Source organism: Hemiscyllium ocellatum, chromosome 17 (assembly GCF_020745735.1).
Source record: "Hemiscyllium ocellatum isolate sHemOce1 chromosome 17, sHemOce1.pat.X.cur, whole genome shotgun sequence".
NCBI lineage: Eukaryota > Metazoa > Chordata > Chondrichthyes > Orectolobiformes > Hemiscylliidae > Hemiscyllium > Hemiscyllium ocellatum.
Genome location: NC_083417.1, coordinates 62941934 through 62955200, shown reverse-complemented (window position 1 = coordinate 62955200; position 13267 = coordinate 62941934). Strand labels below are relative to the sequence as shown.

The window sequence follows — 13267 nt, the reverse complement described above, 5'->3', positions numbered from 1 at the left end:
TCCTTTTCCTGTTATCAAATTTGATTTAATGTATAATAACAAAGTACTATTCATTTCAAGGTGAAAAACGCAAAGAATTTCTGGTCTTTTTGAGTCTACAGCTGATTCGGTCAACTACTAAATGTGTACCTAGCAGGGAATAGTTGTCAGAACCATCTTCAGAATACCAAGAGACCCGATTTATAAGATTGAATATTTTTGCACATTATAGAGTATAAGCTTTTGCTATTGGCTGACTAGTACTTTGTTTGGAAATTAGAATGTCTAGAATTGGGCAGGAAATGGTAAGGATGGTAAAATATTTTGAAGTTGGTTAAAGTGGTTGTGGAGAGTGAACCTAGTTACTATTTAATTAAAAGTGTTCTTGGTGCATTGAAGCCCTTTCATTGTCCAATATATTTTGTTTTATTATCTTCCAGTTGGGAAGCCCAAGACTCAAGTGATCTCTGCATGTCGAGATGCAATCAAAAATAATAATGTCAATGCTCTTTTCAAAGTTATTCGTGCTGGCAGCACTTTGTCCTGAGAAGTTCAGAGGTATTGACCAAGGCAATAGTAGAACTAAAGTTGGTTCATAAACAGTAACAAGGCACACAGGCAGTGCAAATATATGCAAAGTTGACTGTATCAATTCCAAACCATCACACCCAAATCCAGCTGGGTAAGCAGGTCTATCTCGAGTTTAACTATCTTATGTTCTAGATATCATGGTATAAATGAGTAAAGTACCAGAAAACTAAAGCTATAGAGAAGGTCATAAAGGATTTGAAACGTGCCGCAAAATGTTAAGAAATTAAACAGATGTAGTTTACTTCGAATATCTGTTCACACACTCAATTCCCCCATCTATTATCTCCATGCACCCCTCCTACCCCTCCATGTAGCCTCCTCAGTTCATACTCATTATTTTCCCTTCACCCTTATTTACTATTGGATCAACCTACTAAATTAATTTTTGTATAAATTTTCAAACTACAGCATGTGGACTGTAGCAGTTCAACAAATCAGCTGACCATCACCTTCTCAAGGGCATCTGGATATAGGTAATAAATGCTGGCTATTCCCCAATGCCCATAAGTGAATAAAAAGAAGTTCAGACACTAGAGATAAATTATTTTGACATTTTGTATTAAAATTAATAATAAAACCAGTATACAGAATACTAATCAATTCTGCTGAATTGTCAGTTTGGAAATCAAACAGCTACAGAACATGGTGCATTTGTATATGCAATGTCAAAGAACATGCAACGGTCTTCAATTCTGATAATATTGCCATGTGATCCAAATGCAACTAGACCAATATATGGCAATGTTTGATCATATACCTTCATTCCTTGATGTGTGTTTTTAAATTAGTAAACAGTGAGATAACTTTGCACAGTTATGACACCATGCTATTCCAAAATAATAAGCAGGGAACAGGTTCCCAAACTGGCTATAATTTTTTTTAAGTAAACACTGATGTAACTGAAGCAGCATCACATCTGCTTGCATGGCTCTAGCGTGGAGAATTCCAATGACTGAAACTAAATCACATCTAAGTTATTAACACCTACAATAAACTGATAATACTGTACTACTAACATTAACTTCTGCTTGCCTAATATGCACCTCTCGTTTTTGTGTCCTTTGTTCTCACCCTCTATACGCTTGATTTGTTTTCGATATATTTGATCTATATCAAATATTTTATATTATTCAATAACTACCCACATATCTGCAACCCTGTAATCCCAACTAAACTGCCACATTGCAAAAGCAATCACTTTTTCACACTTATTTCCTATTTTATTATCCCTATTCTACTCCAAACTATCCTTCATATCTTGCACCTAACTGCAATATTAATTATCTGCTATCCGATCATATTCTGTAACTAGGCTTATTCTATACAACCATTTTAACCAACTCAAAATATTGCACCATCCTCACCATTCCCTGTCCAATTCCAGACACTCTAATCTCCAAACAATGGCCTTAGCCATTCTTGCTACTTGCCATTCTGAATGTCTAATCGGTTGTGTCAGAACTACAAGTAAATTCTTTCCAAGATATTGTCAGTCATTGTTCAGCTGATGGCATTCTTGTTTCTGAGGCAAAAAGCTGTGGTTCTTTGGAGTGAGGCTTAATTCCAGAGCATAAAATCTAGGCAAACATTTCAGGGCAGGTTGTGTAGTACTTTGAGAGGACATGGACATAAACGATCTATTACATTATGTCAATGAATTGAAAAGTTCTCTCTGGTGTCCTGACTGACATTCCACTAGCATTATAAAAAAAAGTAATCTGTTCATAGCACTTTATTGAATCAGTTTAAGCAAAATTTAGCTTTTATATTTTCTGCATTATGAAGTTCAGGAAAGTAATTCCTTGGCTGTAAAGTGTAAGTGTAAGTGAAAGATGCCATGTAATTGAAAATCTTTCTTTTATTCCTGAAGTAAGGCAATTTGTATTTAATTTTGTTGACATTTGTAAATATTACCTTTTAGTAAATTGCAATAAAATATATGATGTTTAAGTAATAGGCTCTTTGCTGTCATCTGTGATTGAATTGAAATTTGTGGTGTATTAATTGGACCTTCTATTGTTCTGTCTTCCATCAACTGAGTAAATAGAAAATCAAGTACTGAGGAGAAGAAAGTGAGGATTGTAGCTGCTAGAGATCAGAATCAAAATTTGTGGCGCTGGAAAAGCACAGCAGGTCAGGGAGCAGCCGAGGAGTAGGAGAGTTGACGTTTTGGGCATAAGTCCTTCATCAGAGATATGGAGGGGATTGAGGAAGGGAGCTGAGAGATGAATAAGAGGAGGGTTGGGGCTGTTATCCTAGCTGAGGTAATCACAGGAAGTGATGAAGTGGTGGACCAGAGTGCCAGCTATAGATTTGGAAATAGCATATGTAATTCTGTAGAAAATCAGACTGCAAAGAAGGATAGTATAAGTAGTCATTCTGATTGAACACAGGACATGCATGGCAATGTATTATAGTTCGATCCATCAAGTGACTTGCATAAACTAGGAATTTGCGGAATTTGTTGAAGATTGGCTTCCGAAATTCCTTGACTTTGAGACTGGCATGAGAGGATTAAAGATAGAGAGGGCTCACCGGGTCGCAGCATGGAAGTCAGGTCCGGGTCAATGCCCTCGTCCTTTCTTGGTGCAGTTCCATCATTACCGGGATAAGGAGAGAGTCATGGAAGCTTCCAGACTCCGAGGAAGGATCCAAAAGCCCTAATTTACGAGGGGTCTAAGATCATGTTTTTTCAGGACTTTTCAGCGGCAGCGATCCAGAAACAAAAATCATATGATGGGGTCAAGAGAAGACTAAGGGAGCTTGGGCTTGGGATTCAGTACTCCCTGAGATATCTGGCAGTGCTTTGGATCACCTTAGATGGATCTATGCATCTCTTTGGCACATCGGAGAAGGCAAGAGACTTTATGGACAAACTAACCTAAGTTAAACAATTGTAGTATGTATAAATATTATTGCTTGGGTATGCGTTTATCATTCTGTAAAAGAAATGGAGGAAATCCGGTTGGAGCTTTGTTTTTCCCCTTTTTTTTCCCTCTATTGATAATAATTTGGTTCAAACTATGTCTGGCGGTGGTTAAGATGTTCATTTTAAATTTCTAAGTTAGGACATACCAGAGGATGGGTGGGGTATTTATTCCCCTTTTTTTATAAAAGAATGTTTTTTTATTCGTATTGATATTCTATGGGGTTTTTATTCTTTTTAGCTTATGCTTGCGATGCGGCTCTAGCTGGGAGAAGTGAAGGTGGTTGAGATGGTTAGATACCCATTTATGGGCAGTTTGTGATGGGTAATTGCCCCCTCCGGGCAGGGGGTGAGTTCCCCTACTCAGCGCTAATGGCGCTTTATATGTTGGTTTCTTTTCTGGTTTTTGTTGTTTTTTATTCTTAATAATTTTGTATGTTTGTTAAATGTGGTGGTTTTAGTTTATGTAGTTTTTATAATTGGTGGACCATGCAATACTAAGGCTCAGCAATTTATGGTTCGGGTTCCTCCTCTCTGGAATTTAAATGTAATTGCAGAAGGTTATGGCTCATGGTTTGATTAAATGGTGTACCTGGAATATCAAGGGAAGTCACTCACCAATTAAGAGGATGAAGGTACTCTTGAGTCTTAGAAATGAGAAGGTGGATATTGCTTTGTTACAGGAGACACATTTGGATGACAAGGAGCATCTGAAATTACAGCAGAATGGCTTTGACCGAGTTTATTTTTCATCATTTAATACCAGAAGTAGGGGAGTGGCTATATTGGTTAGGAAAAATCTCTTTTAAATTGTTAGAATGTGTTAAAGACACATCTGGAGGTTTGTAATTCTTAAAGCCTTGATAAATGGGTAAGAATATGGTATTTTAATTATTTATTGTCCCCCAGCTCATCCTTTTAAATTCTTGGGAGATGCTTTTTCTAAATTGATAAGGCTCAAGTCTCGGCACATCATTATAAGGGGAGATTTTAACTGCCTCATGGACCCCACAGTAGACAGGTTGCCTAAAGGTCCCTCGATACCCTCTGCACAAACTAAACAGTTATTGGGTTTTTGTGGGGAATTAGGTTTGGTGGACGTCTGGAGGTGTCTTCACCCTACAGGTAGAGATTTCATGTTTTTCTCCAATCTGCATAGATGTCACATGAGGATTGATGTTTTTCTGACCCCTGCGGTAACCCTGGATCTGTGGCATCCTGGTAATATTGACAACTCTGATCATGCTCCAGTGTACCTCATGGTTAAGATTAAGGATGTTACAGTGGATTTAAGGTACTGGCGAATGGACCCCTTTATTCTCATGGACAGTAAGTTTGTGAAGTATTTTTCTAGAGAATTTCGGGTATTCCTAGACATCAACATAGGCTCGGTTGAAAGCTCATCTGTTCTCTGGGAAACTGCCAAAGCTTATGCCAGAGGGTTAGTTATTTCATATTCCACAAGTAGGAAGCAGCAGAAGGGTGAGCCGCAACATCTCCTTGAAGCACGGTTGAAGGCAGCCGAGAAGGCCTATTTTGACAGACACTTGTTGGTCAAACTACAGAGGATTACGGCACTGCGGTCTGCACTAAATTCCGTGCTCATGCAGACGGCAAAGAAGGAGCTGGCTTTTGCAAAGCAAAGTGCCTCACAAACCATTACAGCGATTAGAGAAAGGTCTGGGAACCTAACATATGATTCTAAAAAGACTAATGTGGCGTTCCAGAGATTCTACTCTAGGTTATATCAGTCTGAGAATTGTGAGGAGGGGCAGGCCAAAATGGAATCCTTTTTTGGAGATCTGAAGCTCCCGGGTGTGACTCCCGAACAACAGTCCTTTCTCAATGCCCACTATCATAGCAAGTGCAGGAAGCTGTGAGGCAGCTTCAGAGTGGAAAGGTACCCGGTCCTGATGGACTTCCCAGTGAATGCTGTAAGGAATTTGTAAGTATACTGTCAGGCCCAATGCTGAATATGTTTAATGATTGATACAGTCATGATGGTCTCCCACCATCTCAGAGAGGCCAATATTTCACTTATCCTTAAAAAAAGGAAAGGATCTGGAAGACTATGCTTCATACAGGCCCATCTCTCTCTTAAATGTGGACTTTAAGATCCTCTCTAAAGCTCTCGGGTTAAGACTGGAGACTGCGTTACACTCTATTATTAAAGAGGATTTTGAGTGGGAGCAGCGGCTGAGTATAAACGAACCCGGAAGACGACAGCTAGGGTAAGACAGTTTGTTTTAAAATTACTTACCGGTAGCGGGCAGCGGTGTTTTTTTTTCTCTCTCTTCATCTCTTCACAGAAAGAGCGGGAGAAGTAGGGGGAAGTGACGACGACCAGAGGGGCAGCAGGAAGGAAAGCAGTGAGTATATAAATCAGGAAGGCGGTTAAACCCAAGATTCTACAACTGTAGTATCTCCCACCCACCCTCCTACTCTAACCTCCTTAAGTACTTTGGTTTTTAAGGTAAGGATTTTGTATTTCCTTACCAGTGACTGGCTAAAAAATAACTTTTTTTTTATATATCTAAATCTTTTTTAGGAAAAGTCTATAGCAGAGAGGTATCAAAGTATTTTAACTAAAACCTGTGCAAAGTAACAAAGTAATTAACTCAGCAGAGATGGCTGGTCAGGTGATGTGCTGTAGCTGTATGATGTGGGAGCTGGCTGATCCCATTGTGAATGGCAGTGACCACATCTGCAGCAAGTGTTGGTTGCTGGAAGAACTCCAGATCAGAGTTGATGATCTGGAATCTGAGCTTCAAACACTGCGGCACATCCGGGAGGGGGAGAGTTACCTGGACATTTTGTTTCAGGAGGAAGTCACACCTGGGATATTAAGTAATTCACATTCAGCTAGTGATCAGGGACATCAGAGTGTGACTGTAAGTGAGGCAGATAGATGGAACCTGAGTGCAGGAGCCTCAGCCCTTGACCTTGTCCAACAGGTATGAGATTCTTGCTCCCTGTACGGATGAGGAAAAGGGCTCTGGACAGCATGAGCCAGCTGACCATGGCGCCATGGTGCAGAAGGCCATTCAAGAGGGGGGAGCAAATAGACAAGTAGTGGTTATAGGGGATTCTATAATTAGATAGTATCCTTTGCAAGCCGGATCGGGAGTCTCGCATGGTGTGTTGCCTGCCCGGTGCCAGGGTGCAGGACATCTTTGACCGGCTGGAAAGGATATTGGAGTGGGAGGGGGAGGATCCAGTTGTTGTGGTCCACGTTGGTACTAACAACATAGGCAAAACTAGGGTGGACGACCTGTTTGGGGATTACGAAGCACTAGGAAGGAAATTGAAGTACAGGTCCTCAGGGGTCATAATCTCCGGATTATTGCCCGAGCCACATGCAATTGGCATAGGGATAAGAAAATTAGCGAAGTAAACACGTGGCTAAGGGATTGGTGTGGGAAAGAGGGATTCCACTTCATGGGGCATTGGCATCAGTTTTGGATCGGGGGGATCTGTACTGTTGGGACAGTCTCCACCTGAACCGATCAGGTACCAATGTTCTAGCGAAGAGGATAAATAGGGTGGTCAGTACGACTTTAAACTTCTGAATTGGGGGGAAGGGAAAGTGAAAGCGACAGGGAGTATGGAGTTAAATGGAAAGATAAGCAACAGGATAGCATATGTGCAGGCGGATTTAAACTCGAGGCAGACTGGGAATACAGCAAAAAGAAAGGATAACTTTAGGACATCTTATGACTTCCAATATCTCTAATGATAAAGTTAGCATTAAGGCACTTTACCTGAATGCTCGTAGCATTCATAACAAAGCAGATGAACTGATGGCACAGATCATAGTGAATAATTATGATGTGGTAGGCATCACAGAGACGTGGTTGCAGGGGGGGTTAGGATTTTCTCACAAATATGGTGCACCACAAAACTGAAAATTTTTACAAGACATGGCAACCTTTTTTGAAATATCTGGACACAGATTTATCTGCCACACTAACAAGGGCTTTTATATAGCCGTAACAATTGTGTTTCATGAGTCCAATATCCAGGGAGGAGGAACTGTGAATGTATGAGTGTTTTGTTTGGCTGGGTTGAGTTATTACTATTTATTTGTTTGTTGTTAGGTATTTATTTATTTGTTTGTTTGTTTGGTTAAATAGCTAGTTTAGATTTTTTAAATTTTATACTTCTCTATATATGTTTATACATTCATATAGGAGGGTGGGTTGGGGATTTTTTTATTATTTCGGTTTAATTTTGTACTATTTTTGTACTGTTTTGAATTGCATTGTTTTGTATTTGTTGTAATGTTTAATAATATATTTTTTCTGAATAAAAATATATTATAAAAAAAAACCCATCCTAAGGGAAAAAAACAACTACTATTAACTCTATCTATACCTCATTACTTTATAAACTTCTATCAGATCGCCTCTCAACCTCCTACGCTCCACTGAAAAAAGTCCCAGCCTATCCAGTCTCTCTCTATAACTCAAACTTTCCATACCCGGCAACATCCTGGTAAATCTCTTCTCAACCCTCTCCAGCTTAATAATATCCTTCCTATAACTGAGCGACCAGAACAGGGCTCATGAACATGACTTACCAACTCCTATGCTCAAAAGGTCTGAGCAATGAAGATAAGCGTGCCAAATGCCTTTTTAACCACCCTATCTATGTGTGATGCAAACTTCAAAAAATTTTGTACCTGCACCCCTAGGTCCTTCTGCTCTACAACACTACCCAAGGGTCTCCCATTAATTGCATAAGCTATACTCTTGTTTGTTCTACCAAAATACAGTATCTTGCATTTACCCAAATTGAACTCCATCTGCCATTTTTCAGCCCATTGAACCATTTCATCAAGATCCCTTTGTTATCTTAGAAAACCTTCTTCACTGTCTACTTTGCCATCTTTGACTTCTTCCCCTTGCCATCAAAAGGAAGGCCAAGAAAGAAATTATTTTTGTTCCATGTTGATTTTATTTCTTTCTCAAACATTGTAATTAAGTACATTAATAGTGATTTTCACAGCCGTGGTTAAGTATTAGATCAACAGCAACCACAACAAAGGATAAATTGTATGCAAAAAAGTACCTCAACAGCACTACGATTATCACAAAGATCAGAACACGAAACTCACAGCAAACCTTGACCTCTTCATTTTATAATTTTACAAACTGAAGTTGAAGGAAAGAGAGAATAAAAGTATCTACAAAACATTTAATAACATTCACTACATCTGCAGTGAATAGAGCAGCTTATTGCACCCTGTAGTACAGAAAGCATAAAGAACATCTAGAACAGTTAGTTAACTAGGAAATGTCTCCACATTTAAACAGCTCAAACTATGACGCTTTCCCATTGCACAAGTTAAACAAATAACTGAATACTATTACATTGGCACAGTCCCTAATATGTACCATGGCAATGATTGGCTGGAGTAATGCAGGACTCGTGAAGACCTGCTAATAGGTTGGAGAGGCTCAGGCAACTATCAAAATAAAACTCACAATGATTGCAATCATGCAGGAAAAAATGCTGTAGACAGCCTTTTAATTGTTAGACTAGAAAATCACAGACTGCTACACTGCAAAGGAGTGAAGCAATCTCTACTCTTTTATATCTTAACTGCTTCCATACCAAGAGTAATATCAAGAACTATGTAGGGGGAGTACAGCCACATTGTATATTCCATCACCTTTTAGCAAGATACCTCCATAGTGTGTGAGATGTTCTGAGTTACCTGGCCCACACTGTCACTACTATTGGTTTGAGTACAGATTCGTGGACGGTGTCCGTCTACTGAGCTGGCACTGGTCAGTGAGGCTGTACGAGAACGAGCCAACCGAGTCATACTGGCTGATGCCACTGAAAGAGAGGGACAATTCATGTTGTAATTTGGTAAATCCAGTATGTTATGTCAACTCACTTTATTGTTAACAAGTCATCTACATTGAACACAGGAATCTTATGCTGAACATCAGGCAGTGAAGGCAGCCAGAAGGAGTTTGTTCAGTGGGCCTTAGGAGGCACCCATTGTCATGTTTTCTACAGGCACCCATACTACATTTTACTCTTTGTATAGAGCAAAACACAATTGTGACATGCCATTGCAGCAGTACTTGAAAATGTCATGCATTCAGTTTTTGATGGAGCTTCACAGGTCTGTCATGCGAGTGAATAATGATACTGTTTCACAGTCTTCACGTGCAGATTCAAGCCCAGGACCATAGCAGTATCTCACGTAGTTTTGCAGAGCAAGAGTCCAGGATTGCAATGTGCATTTTTTAAGCAAGCACATTGACATTTGCATAAAACATTCATTTTCTAATCAGAGTTACTGTTGTTGCACCTCTGAAAACCTTACCTGTAAGCAGTACAATTTCTTTCCTTCCTAACCTACTGCCATGTTTTTGCCTCTTATTATCAAGTCATCATGAAGTACAAAGAAAGAGCAAAATTTGATCTTTTCTTGGGTAATAAGGGAGAGCAAGTGCCTGAAGGGATAGTAGGGGAACACTTTGGATCAAGTGATCATAATTCTATTAGTTGCCAGGTTTGGAGAGTTTGAGCTATAGGGGGAGGCTGAATAGGCTGGGGCTGGGAATTAGACTAGATTAATTTAGCATGGTTGAGTTGGACTGAAGAGTCTGTTTCTGTGCTGTATATCTTTATGACTTTATAACATCCTGGATCCATTTAATCCTTGCCTCTGGAATGTGCTATACTTCTCTGCACTTTCCATTGACCAATTAGGAACTGCAGTGATAGAACCTGTGATTCTTCTACCACTGTGCTATCAGGGTAATATGTCAGCACTAGAACTTTTAACCAAAAACGCTCTTTTCTGTTGTTTAGAAAATAGCTGTTGAGTTCACTGTGATTAGTCTCAGGCTGTTCTTGTGCCTGATCATGTTGATCGATTCTCAGAAGACTGGTAGAAACAGAAAAGATATAATTTCAATGATTGTTAAGATTGTCTCTGTCTCTGGTTGTTGCAACTTAACTTGGAGATAATGTAATAATGTTTATCTTACAATATTCATTACATTAACAAACATTTTAAGGTGTCTGACAAGCTTTCGAATCATCCTGGCATGCTGCTAAAGTACACATTTACTGTAGTAGCTGAAGACAACCCAAACTAGACGGTTCAAACTATAGCTTGTAGTGAAATGCATGCCTATATATGGTAGAATCATGTTATCTCAGTGCTCATTAATTTATGCTTCATAGATACTTAATGTCTAAGGGCCAATCTAACAGATTATTACCCTGCAGTTTAACAAAATAGATAACTATAACTAAATAAATAACTATAATTATATGTAACAATTTAATTGTAAATGTCGTGAGCAACTAGATCACTAAACAATGCAGTCAGATATTCATTGTAAAACCAATCTCAGCAGCACCTCCTGTCATTGTAAGACTAATCGAGATCATATAACATAGGAGCAGGAATGTGCCATTCACCTTCTCAAGCCTGCGCCAACATTCACATTCCCAGACATTCAAGACAACCCTGCACCCCTTTGCTTGTCAAGAATTGATCTTTACCTTCTTGATCCCTTCAGTGGCAGGAGCAAAGATCCACAAATACTTGCAAATTTAAAAAAACTCATCTTTGTCTTAAATGGGTGACCCCTTATTTTTAAACAATTACCACCAGTTCTACAAAAAGGACTATTCATTCTGCACACTCTGTCAAGATTTCTTGTTCTAAACTGGAGCAAAATGCAAACCTTGCTTGTCCAACCTTTACTCAAAAGACAACATCCCTACTCAGATCATTAATCTAGCAAACCTTCTCTGAACTACTTCTAAAACAGTTACATTGTTCCCTCAATAAGGAGACCAATACCATGTACATTACTCCAGATGAGGTCTCACCAATGCCCTTCATAACTAAACATATCCACCCTACTTTTGCATTTCATTCTCCTTGAAATAAAACAGTAACATTCTATTAGCTTTATTTGTTACTTGCTGTATCTGTATACAAACTTTCTGTGTTTCATGCATGAGGAAACCCAGATCCACCTGTACCTTAAAGCTCTGCAGTTTCTTGCAATTTACATAACACTTTTTTGAAACTCTTGTCAAAATGCCAAATATTGCATTTTCTCACATTATACTTAATTTGCCAGATCTTTCCCATTTAGTTGTACATATCTATATCTTCATAGCCTCACTTACTCTTCACAGCTTGCTTTTCTGTCTACACCAACCAATCCTTAGTATCTCTGTGGCAAGCCACTCATTCTAACCCTAAAATGACCAGTTTATGCCTACATCGTTTCCTAGCCAGTCTTCTATCCATACTCCTACACCACATGCTCTTATTTTCTCCAGTAACCTTATCAAATATCTTGTGGAAATTTTAAGTACAAGAGATTTACCAGATCCTAATTATCTGTAGCACGTTACAGCTCTCAAAGAACTTCAATAAATTGACCAAATATATTTTCGTTTTAAAAAGTGTTGATTCTGCCTGATTTCTTTGAAAGTCTCCAAGTACCATGTTTGTAATGTCTTTATTAATAAACTTCTAACATATGTCAAGCTAACTGGCCTGTAGTTTCCTCCTTTCCATCTCCCCCCTATTTTCCAATCTCAAGGAAATTTCAAACTAACATACGAACTAACTAACTTGCTAAGTCCTTAGGGGGAAGTCTGCAGTACTTTGTGGACTTATCAGTTTACAGCACTAACAATTTGCTCAGTACCACTTACCTAGTGATTGTAATTTTATTGAGTTCCTCCCCTCCATTTCCTGATTTACAGCCAAGTCTGGGATGTTTTCACTACAGTGAAGATTGTTGTTATAAGACTGCCAAATGGACCTCTCTAACTTCAAATAATGTTGATCTGGTTTTGTGCACCTCCTCTGTGATCCATATGCCCTTGTTTGCAATTATCTTCCTGCATTGCATGCAAAACAAAGCTTTTCACTGTACTTAGGCACATATGACTACAACAAATCAAATCAAAATTTCAGGTCAGTTCATCTTTGTTTTATTAATAATTCACTAAATCCAGTTTCTATAATACCAGCATTCAGCGCTCTTTAAAATATTTATACAATCTCTTGCGATTTTATTTTTTAAATTAGCTTTCTCTCATACCCTTTTTCTTCTTGCCAAAATGGTAAACTCTTGCAAAAAGAAATGGCAATGTAGAGTGAAATGTTCCAACAAATCAGAGTTTCAGTTTGAAACGTTGGTACACCAGATTTGCCCTGGGGTCTCTGTCTGATATATTGACCTATCCTTAAGTAACAGTATTATTGCGCTTACAGATTTGTCTCCCTTTTGTAAATAGAACAGCGAGGTGAATTATTAGAAAGTTTACGTTGTTGAACCGATAGTCACTTTTTGCCTATTAAAAGGAATAACACAGGAGGTAAAGTTGCCATTTGGCTCATGACTGAGCTTTTCAAATCTCAACACTGTCACAGGAAAAGAGGGAAAAATTGTTTTAAAAACAACATTTGGTGTCTGTCATTTTAGAAAAATTCAAACACCACCTGAAAACTGCAGAGGAAACAATCCTGTTGTACTGAACAAAACAAGAAGAAAGAATAATTATAATGGTGATAATATTTTGCTCCCTGATGCCTCAGCTACATCATTACGATTAGACAGACTACTTATTAAATGTGTTTATGATGCTTTCTATCTAATAACAATTACTCTGCACGACCATTTCATTTATTCCTTATTTCCACAAGATCAATTAGACATGGAATGCATAGCTAGATCTAACACTTCATTCTATTTAAAGAAAAGGTTC

The 13267-nt window shown here is 38.6% G+C and overlaps 2 protein-coding genes across 10 annotated transcripts in view; one reads left to right on the top strand and one right to left on the bottom strand.

Annotated features, from left to right (window-relative positions):
* The window catches only part of bbs2 (Bardet-Biedl syndrome 2), a 77851-nt gene extending 75412 nt beyond the window's left edge, over positions 1-2439 (top strand). The window contains exon 18 of the mRNA XM_060837829.1: positions 420-2439. Coding sequence (XP_060693812.1) covers positions 420-526 — 107 coding nt within the window. The 3' untranslated portion in view covers positions 527-2439. The remainder of the gene's footprint in view (positions 1-419) is intronic.
* A 5990-nt stretch (positions 2440-8429) lies between these two features.
* ndrg4 (NDRG family member 4) overlaps positions 8430-13267 on the bottom strand; it is a 174740-nt gene continuing 169902 nt past the window's right edge. For all 9 annotated transcript variants that reach the window (XM_060837822.1, XM_060837828.1, XM_060837823.1 and 6 more), the window contains one exon: positions 8430-9340. In XM_060837822.1, the coding sequence (XP_060693805.1) occupies positions 9174-9340 (167 nt within the window). In that variant the 3' untranslated portion in view covers positions 8430-9173. The remainder of the gene's footprint in view (positions 9341-13267) is intronic.